The sequence below is a fragment of the Lepidochelys kempii genome, chromosome 2 (genome assembly GCF_965140285.1).
Source record: "Lepidochelys kempii isolate rLepKem1 chromosome 2, rLepKem1.hap1, whole genome shotgun sequence".
Classification (NCBI taxonomy): Eukaryota; Metazoa; Chordata; order Testudines; family Cheloniidae; genus Lepidochelys; species Lepidochelys kempii.
Window position 1 is genome coordinate 118,080,604 of NC_136381.1, and position 21,950 is coordinate 118,102,553.

At 39.6% G+C, this 21,950-nt stretch overlaps 1 protein-coding gene across 7 annotated transcripts in view; it reads right to left on the minus strand.

Moving 5' to 3' along the window:
- Positions 1-21,950, minus strand: part of FARS2 (phenylalanyl-tRNA synthetase 2, mitochondrial) — a 371,125-nt gene that overhangs the window by 293,283 nt on the left and 55,892 nt on the right. For all 7 annotated transcript variants that reach the window (XR_012157340.2, XR_012157339.2, XM_073332127.2 and 4 more), the window contains one exon: positions 8,801-9,433. Coding sequence is in view for 5 of the 7 variants with exons in the window: in XM_073332127.2 (XP_073188228.1) it covers positions 8,801-9,433 (633 nt within the window). In the remaining 2 variants the exon portion in view is untranslated. The remainder of the gene's footprint in view (positions 1-8,800; positions 9,434-21,950) is intronic.

Here is a 21,950-nt window from a genome sequence, read left to right on the forward strand (position 1 = left end):
CACTTTTTTGGTAAGAGTTTCAGGAGTCTGTTCTGTTCCTATAAGGAAAATTGAATCTCCCATTGAAATGCAATGTTTGGGTACAATATAACGCAGTTTAGGATACAGTTCTATTTAAAATTTATCTTTTAATAAGTCATACATATGCTGAAATGGCTCCTCACTCAACTCCCATATAAACAGACTGAAATACTACATATTTGGGGGGAAAGTGAGTAGTTAAGCATGTTGATGTTTGTATATACAAACACCCATTTCATCACTGTACTGGAAAAATATACCTGAACTTAATTTTCTATAGAATTTGGAAAAATATACCTGAACTTAATTTTCTATGGAATTTGAAATAAGTTTAACAGCCCCAATTGTTTTCTGTGTTAATCAGTGTGAACCTGAAAAAAATTACATGCCTTCTAAGAGAAAAGAATCACTTATTGAAAAAAAAAAATTCCTTCCAACTGGTTCAGAAGAGGGTTACAAGACACATACATAACCTCATGAGCAGATGGTGGAGAGGATACTCTCCCACATTATGACCAGCAAAATAATAATAAAATCTCAAAGAGGCAGAGGTTCACAGATTTGCAAACTTAAAAACCTGTGCTATGCTTTAAACCACCTCAGCACATACCAGGTTTATGAACATTAAAAAGTTAACTGCAAAGGAACACTGAAAACCATTAATCTGAATGTGTACCAGCCAGTATGCCCTCTCTGACTAAAGGTGCACACCGGAGCAGCTAAAAATTAACCTTGCCCTTTTATTCTAAACTGAGTCATGTCACTGGCTCCATCTCTGTTGTTACATAACAGATAACAAAACTCCAGTGGGACATGGTGCTGGCACATAGGGTCTCAGATACACGCTGTGATTTTTCAGAATCTCTTTTGGGAACAGTCACGTAGGTGAAATAGCTGGTACTTATGAGCTATAAGAAATAGCTGTTATTTCTGCTAATAGCTGCTATTTCTATGCATGTATATACATCTTGGTATCTGAAGTTATGAATATTAGCTATGTTAACTGCATGTTTGCTTCTGTGGTAACGGCCACAAGGTATTTAGCTAGCACATGAAGGGACAAGTCAAGTTGAATGGCCCATTAAGGAACACTTAGCTCACAGTGGACACTGGAAAACACCTGTCTTCCTGTGAATGTTCTAACTAGAATATGGGTGGGGCGTGATGGACATGTAGCTTGCCAATATGACTCCAAACACCATCTTTCACAGTAAGAACAGATTTTCCTTTACTTGGCACAAGCTAAAAGGCTGCTCTGGAAACATATCCATTTTGCCTCTTTCCTGCTCTGGCCTCTTTCCTCCTCCAGCCTCTGGACTATGAACATATACTAATGGAAGCATTCTAACCAAGGGACTGAGGACTTTAAGGTAATCTGGAGCCTTCATATTTCCTTGATCCTTTGTAGATGGACTTATGAGATGGATATGGTACAGAGACTGTTCTAGCCTCATTGATTGCTGATTTCTCCCTTGCAATGGACAAAGATCAGATGTCTGATGACTTTCTCACATGAGTCAGCAGCCTTTGATACCTGTGGTATAAACAACATAGCCCTTGCTTGAGTGGTTTTGTTCTTTCCTCTCCAGATGTCAAAGCCTGTTCCCATTGAGCTCAATAACAAAACTCCTTTTGATCTCAATGGGGACAGATTTGGCCCCAAGAGATCAGAGAATGTGATTTTGATCGATTGTCTCTGGACTAATAAGCAGTTCTAATACATGTTCTGCCAGGCTGATTTTGATTGCCCTCCTGTATATCGTGCTGAGGAAAATAATAAAACAATTTGGGCTGTAGTTCTATCCAGATGTACATGGCACACACAGTTCTATGCATCTTTTCCATCAAACCCAGATGGCACAGCATCTTTGCTTTCCTAGTGCCTGATGGAGAGCAATACTTAGAGAAAGGTAAGCTGGCAGAAGCTTAGTTTGGACATAAGGGAGGCACTGATAGTGTGGTAAGGGAAAGTGGGGTGACTGTCCTTCCTATTCTTCTTTCATTTAAGAAGTTTTCAATTTGGGGTGCTGCTGGATCCTCAAGGATACGTGGAAGTACAGGTGGCACCAGGGGCCCAAAGCATCATTTTACAACTGCATCTGTTTACCAGATGCAGTTGTCTAAAATTTTAGACAGGTAAGGGGGGTGTCAGAGGGGACAGGGAGAGCTTGGGGGCCCTGGGCTGGGGAAGAGTCACATGGAGGGTCACGTGGCGAGATCACGTGCACTCCCTTGTGTCCCTCCCATGGGTGCAGTACCGTGAAGAAATGATTTCTGCTTGCACCACTAACAAAACAATGACTGGAAACCTGAAAAGCAAAGTAATATGATGAACTGGCTAGTGTGTTAAATGTGTATCATTGCCTGCATGAAATCAGATCTACTCAACCCTGCATCAGAGACCTTACTTCTAAACTTAAGGGTACATACCCAAGCTGGTCTTAATCAACAGCAGAGGAGCTGTAGCAGGACAGATGAGTCACTAAGCGTGTAGCCAGGGTCTGGAGCAGGCTTGTATAGCCCATGCTGCTGTGGCTTCATTGCTATTAGTAATCAAGCTAACTAGATCAAAGCTAACTCAAAGTGTGTCTACATATGCTGCAGTCTGGTGTCAATTGCAGTGCACACATACCTTATGAGCTAATGAAGCTTTTCCTTTAGCTTAATTTGTAAGATCTTGTGTTCTAGCAGCAGGAAGAAGTGGATTCTATCCTCAATACTGTGAGGTTCCTATTGGCCATGGTGTGTAGCAGAATGCCCTAGGGCAGTGATAGCAACCACTGGCATCCATGCTGCTTTTGTGGACTGTGGTAGAATTTATATATGAATGCCCAGACATATAATATATTTTCCCCTCACTTGTAACACCACTGCTTTTTACTCTTTTTCAAACTGACTACTCCTGTGTATTCATCTAGGGAGTGGGGACTCTTGAGCTAGCAATTCTAAGCCAGAACCTGGAACGGTTAGCGCCCTACTGAACACAATGAAATCACTGAATTATTTGTTGGAATTAGAAGTCTCATTTTATTCTTGTGATGAAGTTTGTAATAAGTGTTACGTATTACAATGAACTGCGTCAATTCTCATAATGAAATTCAAGAATAAAACAAAGTATTCAAATTCTACAAGGTGAACTCTGCGCAATCTTCCTCTCTACCAGCCCTCCCACAAAATATGGACACCTACACTTTCTGCTACTCTGAAGGTCTCAACACAAATGTTTCAGGGAGGGAGGGAGGGAGGGAGGGAGAGAGAGAGAGAGAGAGAGAACGAACATCTTTTCCAGGCAAGTTGGTTAGCACATCGCTATAATCATTAATGAACTGGATGTTAACATTCTGTGATAACAGATCAATCGTTCTCCTGAGAAAAATGGTGAAGAAAAGGGAAAACAGGGAGAAAGTAACATTCTTATTAAAGGCTGCAATGAGGTGAATGGTAAATGGTATGGGGCTTTTCTTTCTCACCCTTCCCGACATAAAAACAAAATTTAAAATGGCTCTGACACTTGGAGAGATTGTGGAGAAAGAAATGCCTTTTTCTGTATCTCATGGGAGTGTCCAAATGGTCAAATTTTGGATCCTCATTTCAATGTCTGTAATCATGGGGTCTAGGATCTTGTCTGACTCTGCAACTTTCAGTCATATGTCTAAGGCTTCCCATGATATAAAACTATCAATTGAAAACCCTAATGCTTATTGTTCATCTCTTGGGAGCAGCGAGATGCTCCATACCTGTCTACATGATATAGGAAAAACACACAGCTACAGTTCTAAGTGCAATTCTCTACAGTAAAACAATATTTATCAGTGCCTGCTAAAGGAGCAACTTCCAGTTATGAAAAACAATGGGGAAAAGTTACCATTAGTACAAAACAAAAAGGTCTTCAAATGTAACCCTGTACAAGATATCTGTGAATTTTAATTCCATTATTAAGCTCATTCAGGAGAAAACCAATCTGAAAATGGGTGCTACATTTCTTAAAGGAACCATTCTTAAATTATTTTTAGCCCTTAAATTCATTAACCAATTTACTCAGTGTCAGAAAAAATTCATTCTGGACTCAAAGAGTAAGTGTGGTAATTTTGAGGAGGATATGCTGTATTTTTCATACATAACTAAGGCCTGGTCTACACTACAGAGTTAGATTGATGCAAGGCAGCTTATGTCGACCTAACTATGTAAGTATCTACACTAAAATTTCGCTCCTTTTGACAGAACTGCCCCGCTATGCCAACTTAATAACTCCACCTCCGTGAGAGGCGTAGAATCAATGTCAGTGTAGTTAGGTTGACGCAGTGTTAGTGTAGACACTGCATTGCTTACATCATTTGTTACTGGCTTTTAGAAGCCATCCCACAATGCCCCCACACTGACAGTACAATCGGCACAAAAGCTCCTGGTGAGGACGTGCACCATCGACACAAGGAACAAAGCGTAGACATGCACGAGCGATATAATTACTGCGGTGGCTGTATGTTGATGTAAGATGGAATGACTTAATTTTGTTGCGTAGACATGCCTTAAATGGTTAATCAATTCTTTAAATGTTAAGCTCAACTCAACCCAACCTTGACTGTGCAACTGCAAGTGGCACTTCCATAATGGAAATATATACTTTTTACACGTGTCCCCACCCTATATGCACACATTTTATATTCATTCATATTACCTCCTCAGCTAAGCAACCCCAATCACTATTCTTCTCCAACAAGCAAACCCTTTCACATATTGGCATCCCTTTTAATAATCTATTACTCATATCAATATATTACTTATCAATGGCACTTAAGCATTCAGTGTGTAAGCTTTGCCAGTGAAATATATAAACTCAGGAATCTCAGACATTTGCTAAAGACTCGCTGACTGGCATTTTTGCGCCCTGCTGAGCTTACTGTATAAGCATCACAACAAGCTTGTATCAGTGTCAGCTGTACAGAGCCATCCTTAACATAGCTTTGAGCCGAGACCATGCATAGCAAATTTCAGTGCAAAAGGAATTTTTCTGAGAAAGTTAGAAGCAACTGAAAAAAAGGTGATGGTTAGAACAGAAAATGCATTTCAATTTCAGCTGTAACAATTATTGCCTTAAATTACTGACATGTTGAGCGTGTGACTGCAACAAAGCAGTTGGTAAAAAGATGTTCACAACATGGGTTTGGCCTGGATGAATTCAATTATGTAGGTCACAAGTAAAGCTGGTTGCTCTTCTTTCTTATTTCCGAAGACCATCTCATTTTGCTAGTTTTCAAATAAGATCTTTTTTCTTCATTTTTCAAAATTTCGTGTGGGTTTTTTATTGTATTTTTCAATTTAAAAAAAAATCTGACTGTTCAAAAATGAATTTATTTCAAAATCAAAACTTTTCATCTAATTTTGTCAGTTCTGAAAAACTCTACCATGTGACTAGGCTGACTAATCAAGATTGGAAATACAAAAAAAAAAAAAAAAACCCCACACCCTGAAATTGAAAACCATAAACCAAAAAAGAAGGTTTGAAGTAAAAGATTTTCATGATTTTTTTTAAACAAAAAAATTGGTTTTGTTTAAAAAGAAGTATTTACTAAAATTCTAGTTGTAAATGAGTTATTATACAGGTCATTCGAAGACAGTTTTGATAAAAATCTTTATACCATGCCAAGCTAGCATGTGTATGTCACATATTTTACAGAAACAACTATATTAGAAAGGTTTCAGAGTAACAGCTGTGTTAGTCTGTATTCGCAAAAAGAAAAGGAGTACTTGTGGCACCTTAGAGACTAACCAATTTATTTGAGCATAAGCTTTCATGAGCTACAGCTCACTTCATCGGATGCATACTGTGGAAAATACAGAAGATGTTTTTATACACACAAACCATGAAAAAATGGGTGTTTATCGCTACAAAAGGTTTTCTCTCCCCCCACCCTACTCTCCTGCTGGTAATAGCTTATCTAAAGTGATCACTCTCCTTACAATGTGTATGATAATCAAGGTGGGCCATTTCCAGCACAAATTCAGGTTTTCTCCCTCCCCTCCCCCCCCGCAACAAACCCACTCTCCTGTTGGTACATAGCAATCCACAGAGACCTCCCTACCAACACTACAAAAAGAAGGCTTCTAGGTGGACTCCTCCTGAAGGTCGAAACAGCAGACTGGACTTCTACATAGAGTGCTTCCGCCGACGTGCACGGGCTGAAATTGTGGAAAAGCAGCATCACTTGCTCCACAACCTCAGCCGTGCAGAACACAATGCTATCCACAGCCTCAGAAACAACTCTGACATCATAATCAAAAAGGCTGACAAAGGAGGTGCTGTCGTCATCATGAATAGGTCAGAATATGAACAAGAGGCTGCTCGGCAGCTCTCCAACACCACTTTCTACAAGCCATTACCCTATGATCCCACTGAGAGTTACCAAAAGAAACTACACCATCTGCTCAAGAAACTCCCTGAAAAAGCACAAGATCAAATCCATAGAGACACACCCCTGGAACCCCAACATGGGATATTTTATCTACTACCCAAGATCCATAAACCTAGAAATCCTGGGCGCCCCATCATCTCAGGCATTGGCACCCTGACAGCAGGATTGTCTGGCTATGTAGACTCCCTCCTCAGGCCCTACGCTACCAGCACTCCCAGCTACCTTTGAGACACCACTGACTTCCTCAGGAAACTACAATCCATCGGTGATCTTCCTGATGACACCATCCTGGCCACTATGGATGTAGAAGCCCTCTACACCAACATTCCACACAAAGATGGACTACAAGCCGTCAAGAACACTATTCCCGATAATGTCACGGCTAACCTGGTGGCTGAACTTTGTGACTTTGTCCTTACCCATAACTATTTTACATTTGGGGACAATGTATACCTTCAAATCAGCGGCACTGCTATGGGTACCCGCATGGCCCCACAGTATGCCAACATTTTTATGGCTGACTTAGAACAACGCTTCCTCAGCTCTCATCCCCTAACGCCCCTACTCTACTTGCGCTATATTGATGACATCTTCATCATCTGGACCCATGGAAAAGAAGCCCTTGAGGAATTCCACCATGATTTCAACAATTTCCATCCCACCATCAACCTCAGCCTGGTCCAGTCCACACAAGAGATCCACTTCCTGGACACTACAGTGCTAATAAACAATGGTCACATAAACACCACCCTATACCGGAAACCTACTGACCGCTATTCCTACCTACATGCCTCCAGCTTTCACCCTGACCACACCACACGATCCATTGTCTACAGCCAAGCTCTGCGATACAACCGCATTTGCTCCAACCCCTCAGACAGAGACAAACACCTACAAGATCTCTATCAAGCATTCTTACAACTACAATACCCACCTGCGGAAGTGAAGAAACAGATTGATAGAGCCAAAAGAGTTCCCAGAAGTCATCTACTACAGGACAGGCCTAACAAAGAAAATAACAGAACGCCACTAGCCGTCACCTTCAGCCCCCAACTAAAACCCCTCCAATGCATTATCAAGGATCTACAACCTATCCTGAAGGATGACTCAACACTCTCACAAATCTTGAGAGACAGGCCAGTCCTTGCCTACAGACAGCCCCCCAACCTGAAGCAAATACTCACCAGCAACCACATACCACACAACAGAACCACTAACCCGGGAACCTATCCTTGCAACAAAGCCCGTTGCCAACTGTGCCCACATATCTATTCAGGGGACACCATCACAGGGCCTAATAACATCGGCCACATTATCAAAGGCTCGTTCACCTACACATCCATCAATGTGATATATGCCATCATGTGCCAGCAATGCCCCTCTGCCAGGTACCATGGGCAAACTGGACAGTCTCTACGTAAAAGAATAAATGGGCACAAATCAGATGTCAAGAATTATAACATTAAAAAACCAGTTGGAGAACACTTTAATCTCTCTGGTCACTCGTTTTCTGATCTCAAAGTGACTATCCTTCAACAAAAAAACTTCGAAAACAGACTCCAACGAGAGACTGCTGAATTGGAATTAATTTGCAAATTGGATACAATTAACTTAGGCTTGAATAGAGACTGGGAATGGTTGAGTCATTATAAAAAGTAACCTATTTCCCCTTGTTTATTCCTTCCCCCCTCCCCCCCCACACACTGTTCCTCAGACGTTCTTGTTAAACCCTGGATTTGTGCTGGAAATGGCCCACCTTGATTATCATACACATTGTAAGGAGAGTGATCACTTTAGATAAGCTATTACCAACAAGAGAGTAGGGTGGGGGGAGAGAAAACCTTTTGTAGTGATAAACACCCACTTTTTCATGGTTTGTGTGTATAAAAACATCTTCTGTATTTTCCACAGTATGCATCCGATGAAGTGAGCTGTAGCTCACGAAAACTTATGCTCAAATAAATTGGTTAGTCTCTAAGGTGCCACAAGTCCTCCTTTTCTTTTTATATTTAGAAATGTTCTTTAAAATATCTGTCGATTTTGGGTTGTTGTTTTTTTTAACCTCCTCACCAGTAAAACAAGATTCTCTTTGGCACACAAAGGAAAACTGAACAGCCTTGGAGGAAAATATTATAAATAATACACTTTAGAAGTCTCTACAAATTACCTAAGATAGCTTTTCCATATGTCATCATGGCATGGTTTTAAGGCCCATTATTTTGCAGTCTGTGAGGGCTAGAAACTGGAAAGGGGAAATTCCTTGACAGGCTGCCCTTATAGGTAAAAGTAGAGTGCTACTAGCCAAATGGAGGGACCTGTGAAACTCCCTGCTTGTTAGAGTCATGCTAAGCATTATGAATAGTTCCTACCTCATGATTGGAGAAGAGCCGCACTCCTTCCATCTGGTGAAAGATTGGGTAGTGGCTGCTATCAATCGTATCGCGGCGGTAGACATCTCCCACAACCAAAAAGGCATCCAGCCCCGAGTGCATCAAGTCCCACTGGTGAGCCGACGTGTGTGCTCTTAGCATGTGAGTATGGCTCATGTAGTAGTTTTCCCCTTTCCTCCTGCTGGGGTGGTCTTGTGGGATAAGCAATCTGTCAAAGTTCTGCTCCACTGTAACCACCGGGGACAGATCATCATAAACAGAAAAGAGTGGGGTCCCAAAACGTCCTATATATTGCTTGTAAAAATGATCCTTTATCCGCTCTTTGATCAGCCACAAAGGATGGTACCTTTGGTTGTGCAAGTTCTTTCCCACCTTGGACAGAATTTTCTCTGTGACATTGCTGTAGTCATCTCGAGGGTATACTTTACCAAGCAGTTCCACTGTACTTGATGTGGGTGTTTTGGCAGCAAAACTTGAAGTTACAGTCCTGGACCAGGCATGCCCAAAACTGGTGATTCTTCCTATCTGGACTCCCTGTGATAAAACAGTTTTGGAATAACGAACTACTCTCATGAAATTCCAAGATGCTGCCATCATAATACCTCCAAGGCTCTAGAAAGAAGGCAAAAAAATTAATAGTCAAGATTTGCTGTAGGTATTGCAAACAGTCTAATGATAATGAAAAGCCAAACATCAATTCATTAAATAAGACAGAAGTCCAGTGTTGTGTCCACTACCTTACAGAAAAATCTTATGACCCAATTCCAGCTAGATTATCTTCTCCAACCACCAACTCTGCCCTTCTATTAATGATTTGGGGCCCGATTCTGTCCCCATTAAAGATGATGGGAATCTTTACAGTACCTTAAATAAAAGTAGTATAGGCCTTTTATTTATTATTTTTTATATTCAATTTAACCTCCCTCCCCCCAATAACTCAACTTATTATACAGGAGAAATTGTGGTAAGTGTTAACACGTTTGTCAATAATTATATTCCACGTGCTAACATATTGTTGTACATTCTCAAAACAAACTACAGGATTAAATAGCAGCAGCACAACAAAAGAGAAGCAAATGTAATATTTTGCATTGTTTACAACAAAATTTTGTCCCCCATAAGAAGTCTAGAGATGAAACCTAGCTCATTTCACAGCATAACATACAAACATAACATATGCATTACAAACTATACATTTGTAGAATGGACAGAACTGGTCTTAGCATTTTGAGGAAAACCTGCAAAACAAATTTCCAAACCCACTCTAATGCAAATTACTCTTGTCCATGCTGATTTTACCACTACACAGAGACTAGGCCTTAGGATTTTGGAGGAGGTCAGTGAAATGGAAGATTTTGCTAGGGATGGGGGGTTTGGTGGTTGTGTCAGATACAAATGACTATCTCTATAAAAGAGGTATCATTGTCTATCCCCCAGTTTCTCTGGTTGCAGTAGCAGAGCCTTATTGTGCTGGGTTCAAACATAACTGCTGAACACTGAAGTGTTTAAAGAGATAATTCCTGAACAAGCAAGGATTCTGAGGGCTGTAAGGCCTCCAGAAACTATAAGATTCTGTGCTCATTCACGGAAATGTTAGCACTTATATACCATTAGTAGTGCTTTACAAACATCACAAGACTCCTGTGAAGTACGTAAATACCACTGTCTCTATTGTAAGAAGTGGGACACAAAGGTATTATTGTTAAGTGACTTGTGTAAGGGCACAAAAGGAGTCTGTGTCAGAGACAGTATTCAAGTCTAAGGGTATGTCTACACTACGAAATTAGGTCGAATTTATAGAAGTCAGTTTTTTAGAAATCGGTTTTATATATTCAAGTGTGTGTGTCCCCACAGAAAATGCTCTAAGTGCATTAAGTGCATTAACTCGGCGGAGTGCTTCCACAGTACCGAGGCTAGAGTCAACTTCCGGAGCGTTGCACTGTGGGTAGCTATCCCACAGTTCCCAGTCTCTGCCGCCCATTGGAATTCTGGGTTGAGATCCCAATGCCTGATGGGGCTAAAACATTGTCGCGGGTGGTTCTGGGTACATATCGTCAGGCCCCCGTCCCCTCCCTCCCTCCGTGAAAGCAAGGGCAGACAATCGTTTCGCGCCTTTTTTCCTGAGTTACCTGTGCAGACACCATACAATGGCAAGCATGGAGCCCGCTCAGCTCACTGTCACCGTATCATCACCAACGCCCCAGTCCCTTACAGCTCCCTTTGACCTCACACCCTGTATGACCTGTCTTACAACTTGTGGCTACAGGAATACAGATGAGCTAATAAGTATATAAGCTCTGAGTACATGAAAGGTTTTAAAGCAAAAATCTTTAAAGCTCTTTTATCCTGCCTCCCATCCAAGAATATTTAATTAATGAAAAATTCTGAAGTGCCATGGAAAATATTAGAAAATTTGGACTGCCACCATCTTGTGATCTGACAGCTTTTGTGTACATTATGTGTGGGGAGGAGAGTTCCACTAACACAGCATATGCTAAAACAAAAATTATAACATATGCTAGGTTGCTAAAATTGGACATTTACCAGTCTGCTTAGCAATTTAGCAAAGCCCTGCATTTTAGTTTTGAAAACTGTGCAGGCATACAGCAGCAACTATCACTGTTTTAGCCATGACCATGTCTGTATTTTTTCCCCACTGGTTACAATAGGACACCATGGAAGTGGTTTATAGTGCCATAATATTAGCAGTTTGAATGCTCTACCAAACTAAACTCTGGGTTTAGAACACAGACATCTTGTTAAACTCCAAAACAGGCCTGCAGTCCTACCACAAACATCGAATTTGTTATACGACAAAGACTTTTGAAATAGGTTGTACCTCATGTACACACTTAGGCTTCAATCTTATCAGGTGGTGAGCATCCTCAGATCCTGCTGAGGACATCTAACATTTCCCATGGCCTTTCAACGTTTTGTATTAAAATCTTGGGAAGAAGGCAGGATAAAATGATTTTTTTAAAAGACTTTTAATTTTTTCATGTCCTCAGAGTTCATCTACTTAACAGCCTATGTATAGTCTTGCAGCCATAAATTGTAAGGAACATACACAAAACCCCCTTTTTGCAGTTTCTGTAACCAAAACAAGATGCCGTAGGCTGGTTTGTTGTCTGTTTTCTAATAGTGCCTCATTAATCATGACGATATCACTGGAAACATTTGGAGGCTTGCAATATTGAAAGAGGAAAATTATAAAATGTTTTCTTGGATAAGGTTATTAACCATCATATTTCTCCTTATTGTTCTGTTTAATAACTGTTTAAAGTTTGGAATAGAAGTTAATAATCAAACCATCTCTTGTAACTAATCCAGTTGTCTAATTCCTTAGCAAAGTTTAGTATTTTTATGTCCTGTTTTACACACATCAACATTGAGTGGCACAGAGAAAGCGGCCCATGTATCTCAAGCACGCTTTCCTCCACCACCATCCTTCTCAACTACAAGAAAGTTGCACCATGTGAGGTCAAACCCTATGGTGCAGCATCTCCTGGGAGAACAGAACATTCTTCTGCAAGAGCACTGCATGGGCACCAATAGTTGTATATTAAAATGTTAAAGTAAGAAGTGCAAACTCTCTATATAAATTTCAGGTAGGATACGATAACTGATGACAATTCCAGTGTCCTCTTCATATCATATTGGCTTATACTGCAGGTTCCATTATTTCATTCCTGATGCTATCCACCAAGCATACCTAGAACAGCTACAGTGCACCAGTTATTCATATCATTTAGGTGTTCTGGTTTATTCATAAATTAAAGCACATTAATTTAAATAGATAACATTTCTCAATTTCTCAGAAGTTTTTTTCTCCTGCTGATAATAGCTCATCTTAACTAATTAGCCTCTCACAGTTTATACGGCAACTTCCAACTTATCTGTATGTGTATATATATATATCTATCTATATATATATCTTCTTACTATATATTGCATTCTATGCATCCGATGAAGTGGGCTGTAGCCCATGAAAGCTTATGCTCTAATAAATCTGTTAGTCTCGAAGGTGCCACAAGTACTCCTGTTCTTTTTGCAGATACAGACTAACATGGCTGCTACTCAGAAACCTGAAAGTTCTCAATAGCTTCTCACATGTTTCAGGTGAATTCAAATTCATTTTCGGTGTGCTCAAAAGGTCCACAAGCTCTATAATTCTGTTATAACTCTAGTTGCATTAAATCTACATTTCAAATATTGACAGAGTTTGGTTCTAAATGAATTAGATGAGCTAAATAATGTATGTTTTAGCAGCTGGGAAAGTGGAGTGCCTGTACACTGGAATTTGTGTTCATTAAACTACAGTCACATCTAATTTGTTGTACTGTACCATTCAGAGAATGTCAAATTTAAAACAGAGGGCTAGAGGGGCACAGATAGAAACTATCACCTTTCAAATGGCATCAGAAGTCAACCAGCAGATGGCCACAAATTCAAATTGTGCATATTTTAGCACCCAATGTAATAGAATAAAGGCACCAAGCCCTATAGTCTGTGAAATTTAAAAATTTAGGCCCCAGCAGAAAGGCCCAAAATCTTCAGGTCCCCTCCTGATGCAATATTTGAAATAGATGGAGAGAATGCACAGATTCAGAAGAGTAGAGCATTAATGCTGAAACTGGCTTAGATGTTCTCTTAAACAGGCTAAACTGTTAAGGAAAATCTCTTACTCCACATGCACAGTAAGCAATTTTCCTTCGCTTAAAATGGAAATTATTCCTTGAATTTTTCCCTGAACTAAATAGAGACTGTTCTTCATTGAAGACTGGCTACATTCCAAGTTTGACGCTTTAGATGGGGACTTTCAAGAACACCTACGTGATTTACGTAAAAAACATCTAGTTTTGAATGATCTGAGTATCAGAAATACCAATCCCAAAACTCAGAAATGGTTGAAAGTGAAGTGCGTATTTTAATGTTAAATCTTTACTATATAGATATATTCTCAACATACATAATAATATTACATATTCTCACACACATCTCAGATCCAACAAGATGATTCATAAATGGTTCCTACACATTCTCAAATACATCTCCTGTGTCCTGCGTTTGATACATTACTCTTTCAAGAGACGCATCCTGAACAAGGCTAGCCCTTCATTCCTTATCTGCAGGGGGAGCAGTACCTTATTATTATTCTCTTCACCACCCTTAATCCAAACTCTATCTAGTTTGCTTTCTTTAATGAAATGTTCTTCAGATCTGAACTGTTATCTAGGAAATATGCAGCTGAAGTGGCCATAAAGTCTACCTGCAAAAATAGTATTTTTTCAAGCACATTTTCTCAACATCTGAAATTCAGCTATGTTATCCTCATGTATTTGTTAAGCACAAAGAGTAAGTTTACATTGTGAAGCATTTATATGGGCAAAAATTAATTTACTTTATTTAGAAATTAGATGGTATATTTCATTAATTTTCACTGCTTAAATATGTTATTTTTAATAGATGTAACAAAGTCACATGACCACCTACCTAGCTTTAACTGAAGAAAAACAGTAGAAAAAAAATTGACTTGTGTTGGAAGCTGGTAGTTAAACACAAGTTTAGGTGGGCATTAAAAATACAAGGGACAATAGATGGAGAGTAAATAAAAAAGCACTGCTGAATTCCACCATAGGTGCCGACTCCGTGGGTGGTCCAGGGCTGGAGCACCCATGGGGAAAAAATGATAAGAGCTGAGCACCCACCGGCAGCCCCTCTATCACCTCCCTCCAACCCCAGTGACTTCTATTTACCGTGAACAGCTGTTTTGCGGCATGCAGGAAGCTCAGAGGGAGAAGCAAAGATGCGGCACCCTCAGGCAGGAAGAGGCGGGGTGGGGGTGGACCAGGGGCAGAAAGAGGTAGGGTGGGGGTGGGGTCTTGGGGGAAGGGGTGGAGTGGAGGCGGGGCCTGGGATAGTGCTGGGGGTCAAGAACTCCCTGGCATTTTGGAAAGTTGGTGCCTGTGAATTCCACAGTAATGGTCCAAAATACTATAGCACAAATTAGCAATTCTGCAGAGTGCTGGATAATTAATGTAGAATACTGTATTATTAGACTGTAAAATCTTCAAGGCTTTAACACTATATTTTACTTTATGGAAAATCATTCTGCATGTTTGGAACTATCTACATAAATATTAATAACAATCATTATTAATTATTATTTCTATTTCAGTAAAATATCTGATATTTAAGATATCAGAATCAGAACCCATACTGCTAGGCTTTGTAAAAAACACAAAAAAAGACATATTCCCAGACTCTACAGAGTTTACAATTTAAGGCCACATCCTATAAGATGATATGTCAATGGGACTCTATTCAGGCATAGGGATTTTCCCTCATGCATCAATTTGCAGGATTGAGACCTAAGAAGAAAAGAATTAGGGAGAGAGATATAATCAAATTTTTTAAAAATTTTTATTACATTATTAATTTTATAATGGACAGGGGAGGAGGACAACAAGAGGAGGACAGAGGTATCATAAATGCCCCATAAAGCCTATCTTAGCCTTGCAAATATGTTGAGTCTTAGTTCTATTGTGATAATTAGGCTTACAAATTTACTCTAAATGTGAGCTCAACTGTAAAAAGTATGTGAAAGTTCATATATCATATCATAAAACTTGTAACAACAAACGTTGATGGGAAAAGGTATGAGACAGAAAGGTGAAATTAGTCTAAACAAAAGCTACAGATATGGTTCAAGGACTATGTTAAAATCATGCTTGGTAAAAACAGATGTTGTGGAACTGAAAATTAATGAACCAAAACTGATGTGTTGGATACAAGGCCTCATTGGTGGACAAAATAATTAGGGGATGGGCTATTCCACCCATCACTCCTTTTTTGGGTCCTTAAAGAAAGACACTTTGGATGAGGAAACAGCAAAGAACAGACAGAGACAACTGAAGGAAGCTTTGCCGTCATGCCGGCCACCCCCACCAATCTCCTGAGACCTGGAGCCTTCATCATCCTAATTCTGAGAGATGCCCTGATCAGACCAGAGCAGAAAGTGAGACCCAGATAACATCACCAGCTACCAGCTCCAGCTGAATCCCAAACACTGCATGGTATAAAATGGGATCGGATTTTTACAACGAGAGTAACAGCTCTAGTCCATCTCAACTAACGTGTCTTTTCCCCAAAAGGACAGTTATTGCCATCATTCGTACCATCTTAGAGACTGTCAAACAATGGGGTTTTGCTTGTAAAATCTCTCTCCAGCTATGGGGAACGGGAACAAAGGATGTTGTTAAAGTCAAAGCCTTATTTAATACTTTACTTTTCAAATGTTTTAACTGTTTTTTCCTTCTTTTCTTTATCTTTAATAAAAAAAGTTAAAAGGAAGTTTAATGATGTGTTCACCATGATACTAAGCAGGGTGAAGTATCTCTATAGCAAACCCCAAGCCCTGTTTAATACTGATTAATGTTGGCCAGTGATGGAATTACATTAACACCTTTGACCTATTTATTGAAAATACATTAATACAACATTTCCTATCTGTGCAAAACGTTATTTTTCAATTACACCGAGGTCTTTTTCCAAATCAGGGGTACTGTGACAGGTAGGTCTATGGAGGCTTAGTCCACGAAGGATTCACCTGCCTGAATAAAATTCATATACCTGGGAAGTGCATTTTATCACAAAATCTGAAACCTAAAAAATATTCTAGCCCAGTGTGACTTAGAGACCTCTTGATGCCAAGTGGCAAAGGCCTTAAGGGATGCAGATGAGTTACAGGAATCCCCTGGGTCTGGTATGTACATGCTAATTCACCAAAGTGAGTGTGATGTAAGGTTTCAAACAAAAACCAGTGTCATTCTGGTCATCAATATCACTGCAGAAAGCATGTACAGATGCGTAAGGAGTTCTGTACATATCAGGGATGGCCAAACCATGGCTTTTGAGCCGCATGCAGCTATTTTACAGTTCAAGTGTGGCACGTGGAGGCCCCCACGTCCTTCATTCTCTGGCTACCAGACTTGGGGGAGGGGAACTCAGGGCCTCTGCCTTGCAGTGGGGTAGGAGCTTCTGTTTAGCGGGGAGGAGGATTTCAGGGCTTCAGCCCCGCAAGGTGCACCTACTGAGGCTCAGGGCTTCAGCAGGAGCAGGGCTGAAGCTCCGAGCCCCAGCGGGCGCGCCCTGCCTTTCAAACTTCTGAAGTTTGTCATATGTGGCTTGGAGGGTCAGTAAGTTTGGTCATTCCTGGTATATATATATATATAAAATTATGTTAAAGTCTGTGAATAGGAATTGGTCACCAGGAAAAGTGAAAAACAGTTTTTCTTTTAGGCACAAAATGTTTACTTATTTTTCTGTTTCTATATTAATTACGTATTGTATGGTTCAAAATAGGACTCCACTCCCAAATCTGAACCAAATGCTAAAGAAATATTGTGAAAACTTCAGAGGGGGAAAAAAAAAAAAGAGAAAAACAGTGGGGTGTAAGGAGGAGCCCTATCTTGAGGTGCAGATCAAAGGTCTGTTCTGGTATATTTGTGGGACAAAGAGGTAATTCTGGCATCCTTCACCTAGGAAGTAAACAGACAGAGAATTTGATTCATGAAAGAAGGGTCTCAGCCAGACTTGGCTGAAAATGCTGGAGAGAATTTTGAATGAGATAAGCTTCTTTGGACAGGGAATATCTTTTTAGTTTAGTCTAGTCACTAGAAACCATGCTACAATTTTGTTTTATATGTAACCATTTGTTTCCAATATTCTTACTAGCACTTGAATCTCTGTTCTTTGCTAATACATGTATCCTTGTTTTCACTCTAAATATATCTAAGTACTGTGGTGTTAACCAAAGAGATGATCCTGAGTTGACTCTCGCAGCTGGTGTGTACTAGTCCTTTGGGAATAGTGGATCTAGGAGTTTTGTAAATGCTCAATGGAATAGGGAACAAGCACTGCAGAGGAACACTCAGAGGATTCAGAGGTTGGTGTGTGCCTATCAACTACCTGTACAGAGAGAACAAGCCTGCAGAGCCCAGGAGGGCAGAGCTTGTGTTAGCAGGGAGCTGATCCACAGCGGACACAGGCAAGATGGCACTAAGGGCACGTAGTGGTGAGGTGCTGCACAACCCTGGATACCCTAGGACGGGTCTCACCCTGTCTCCAAACAATCCTAAAGTGAAGCTTAATTCAGCTGGGACAAAGTAGAGATGCAGCTTTGCACATATTCATCAAGTCTCCCAGGAACCTGGAGAAATGCCCCCTGATTTTCTGTTAGCTCCTACTCTCTCCCAATAGCCTCCCAACTCACTCAATTGGCTGTGTTTTTTACAATGATGGGGAATTAACTAACTCACAGCTGGCTCTGCCCCACTATCCTACACACCTAGGCTTTAACTACACGCATGCCAATATTATTTTCATAATTTACAATTCTTAGAAGTAAGAGTTTAACCAAAACTGAAATGTTCTATCTGAATTTCAAGTGGGGTCTAAATTCAAATCCTGGAATTTGGACCTGCCCCTTCAGTTTTGGCTCCTATTGGGATTTAAAACAGGAAAGGATCTATTCCCTGGTTCCAACTGGGATGCAGTCAAAACTTCATTAAAATACCCATTCATTGTCAGATTTAAGTCCAACTGTAGACCAATGGGACAATTGTACCATTCAAAATGATAGAATTCTCCTATCAATTGATCTCCTGCACTTGCTGCCATTTTGAACCAAAGTCTCACCGTTGAGCTAAACCTCAGCACTAGCGCTAATGCATCTTCGATCTCAACTTCCTAACTTTAACCCCGCTCCAACATTGCTCTTTTGTCCATATCTATTGTGGAAATAATGAAAATCTGTGAATGAACAGAGCATTTACTAGGACTATGTGTATTTCAACAACCAATCAAAAAATAAAGACAAACATTTCTCTATGGATTTTATTTTAGAATCCATTAGTCTAACAGGCTTCAGAGTAGAAGCAGCACAGAACATGTAAATGTTGGCAGCAGAGATGCTACTGCTGCTGCCGAGGTACAGTATCTCCCAGTTAGTAAATGTACGATCACATATATAAAAAGAAGCCATCTTTAGTTTGAACAGTACCAGCCCTATTTATTTGTCATAGGTTCTTACAATGTGTTTAAAGAAAAGATCAGAATGTTCTTCCAGAAGGAACTGTATTTCCCTGCCTGGGGCATACAGGTTCTATGGGTTGATAAGATTGGGACTGAAATATTAATGAGAAGCAATTTGTCAAGAAAATTATGCAAGAAAGCTAGGCGGTTGCACAAAGAGGCAAGCAATATGAGATACAAAATCATGCACTCTGATCTAAAAAAATCACTGACTGTCTGGTTTAAAAAAACTACTACCTTTGTAAAGAATGCTTTGGGGAAAGTAAATAAATAAATTAATGAGAGAATTGACAAACAAGTGCTCACTAAATTCAGCATTTATAATTGCAGGTACTATCTACAAAAGTAAAGACCCCCACAACCCCTCACTCAGGATACACAAGATGAGATTTCATAATTGATTCAATCAAGAAATGACTACTAAGGATATTTTTGCAACTAAATTTCTATACTACATTCCGCAAATGTGAGATGAAAGATGTTTTGTCATGGGGTAGGATAGCTCGGTGATTTGAGCATTGGCCTGCTAAACTCAGGGTTGTGAGTTCAATCCTTGAGGGGGCCATTTGTGATCTGGGGCAAAAATCGGGGATTGGTCCTGCTTTAAGCAAGGGATTGGACTAGATGACCTCCTGAGGTCCCTTCCAACCCTGATGTTCTATGATTCTATGTCAAAAGCTGTTTGATTTTTGAAAACCTACAGAACATAAGAAAAATATCCCATGATGGGCAGAAATACAAATGGAAAAAATATCATTTTTGAAACATTTTCTCACAAATCATAATGCATTTGTACTAGGCAAAATGATGATTGTTGTGTCATATCAGAAGGTTAAAATCTGCAACTAAATAGATGCACATGGGAATTAAATTAGTCAGGCGCTTCAAAATATTATTTCTTTACAAGGAAAATTTACAAATGAGAAAGGACTTTGTGTTATCAAAAAAAAAACCCAGATATGGTGTTCCTTTCATGCAACCCTTCATTTTATAAAGAAAAAGATACTGCTGGAAGACAAAATGTATTAATGAATACCAGTTTATCCAGACAAATGAGGCCATATTTGTGTGTAACTTAAACTGATCCCCCTGCCATATTCTGTAAAGACTCAAACTTGTGTTGACACTGGTTTAATTCCCATTGATTGGAATGGGTAATACACACAGACATTACTCATGATCTCTTAGATTATTATTATTGTTAATAATAATACTTTGCACTTACATGGCACCTTTTGCCTGAGGATTTCACAGTGCTTTTCAACCATTAATTAAGGCTTGCAATGCCTTATGAGGAAAATACATTATTTATACCCATCAGGTACAGCAGCTTCCAGTTCAACAATACTGTATTTCATCACACATGAAGATGATAATACTTAGCCTGCCTTAAGTGCAGGGGACTGGACTAGATGACCTCTCGAGGTCCCTTCCAGTTCTATGATTCTATGAGCTCTGCGTAGCTCAATAGTTTGTCTCTTTCACCAACAGAAGCTGGTCCAATAAAAGATATTACCTCACTCACCTTGTATTTCAACATGTTGTTTTTCATTTGTTGTTTGTTTCCAACTGGTTTTCGATTGATTTCCTCTCTTTCAAATGCTCAGAATGTTTTTCTTTAATCTTAAATGTCATTTTATCAAGTATTCATGTCAGCATTTTAAAAAAAAAACTTTACAGTGAACCTAAATTTGAATGACTTTTCGATGAAAGAAATTGCTTGGATAATGAAAAATAATGATGTGAACAATCATCTAAAAGTATTTTAAACTAGAAACAATTTAACAAGAATAATGGCTACTCTCAGTGAAATTAAAGTGCTTTTTAAAGTAGATTGACTAAGTTGCCTATTAAGAACTGTGCTGAACAATTAGGGAATACTGCAATGTTATGGATGAAGCAGCCTTCCATGTGCAAGTTCTTGCACTTAACATAATGTAGTAGGCCTTATATAATATAATTTTTAAGGCCCAGTCATACGTTCCTCAGGCAAGCATGCAAGGACTGCAGGGTCAGACTCAAATTTCATCCCAAAAAACTTCACAGACTTAAATTATATTATTCTTATTGTTTACTTAGTACTGTCAAAAGACATGAGCCTGAGAAATAAATCAAAAGACACTTAACTGAAAAAGAAATATGCTTTGAGATGAGAAGTGAAGAGAGATGGAGAGTTGCTGAGGCAGATAGGTATAAGAAGGATATTCCAAGTTGATTATCTGCCGTGCAGAAGGCTCTCACATCAAGAATAGCAAAAATGCGTGAAATGACATAGAGGAGAACATTGCTAGTGTTATTTATGCCTCACTGAGTATTTAACTCAACCTGCTAACTCATGTGAAAACTAAAACCTGCCTCGTCTTTGCTAGAATTTTACCTCACATTAGTTAGCTCAAGTTAGCTAATTCAATATAAGAACTGTTTTCCTGGTGAAGACATGGCCAAACCACAATCATAGGCTATCAGTGTTAGGGTTTGATCCCTCACAGTGCTCAGTATTCTGGCCATGATCCAGCAGAGCAGGCTAAATGTGCTTAAGTGCTTTGATGGATTCAAGACCAGAGTGCTCAGCAGTTTGCAAGATCAAGTCCTTAGATTAAAATAAAGAAAACCCCAAACGGAACAAATGAAAAAGAAGAGCGGAGAGAGTGACCCCTCTGTAAAAGATGCATTAACTCTGCCTCACAAAATGGCAACTGCCTCTGCATCCAGGCAGACTGCCTTAGAAATGTAAAGATGTAGTACAGAGAGGATAAAATCATAATCTTTACATACACTGCAGCTACTGTAGATGAACAGAAGAAACTGGGAGGGTAATGGAGAGAAGTATTTGTTGTTAGTACTAAACAAGTACTAAGTAATAATCCTAACTAGGACCAGAGGATGAGGCGAGAGCACATCCACAGCAGGGTTTAAAAATAAGGTAGGACAATATTGAACTAAATCCTCAAATGAATGGGGAGCTAGTAAAATTATATGAGGATTGGGGAGATAATGATTGCAGTTCCTTGTATGTGTGAAAAGTCTGGCAATG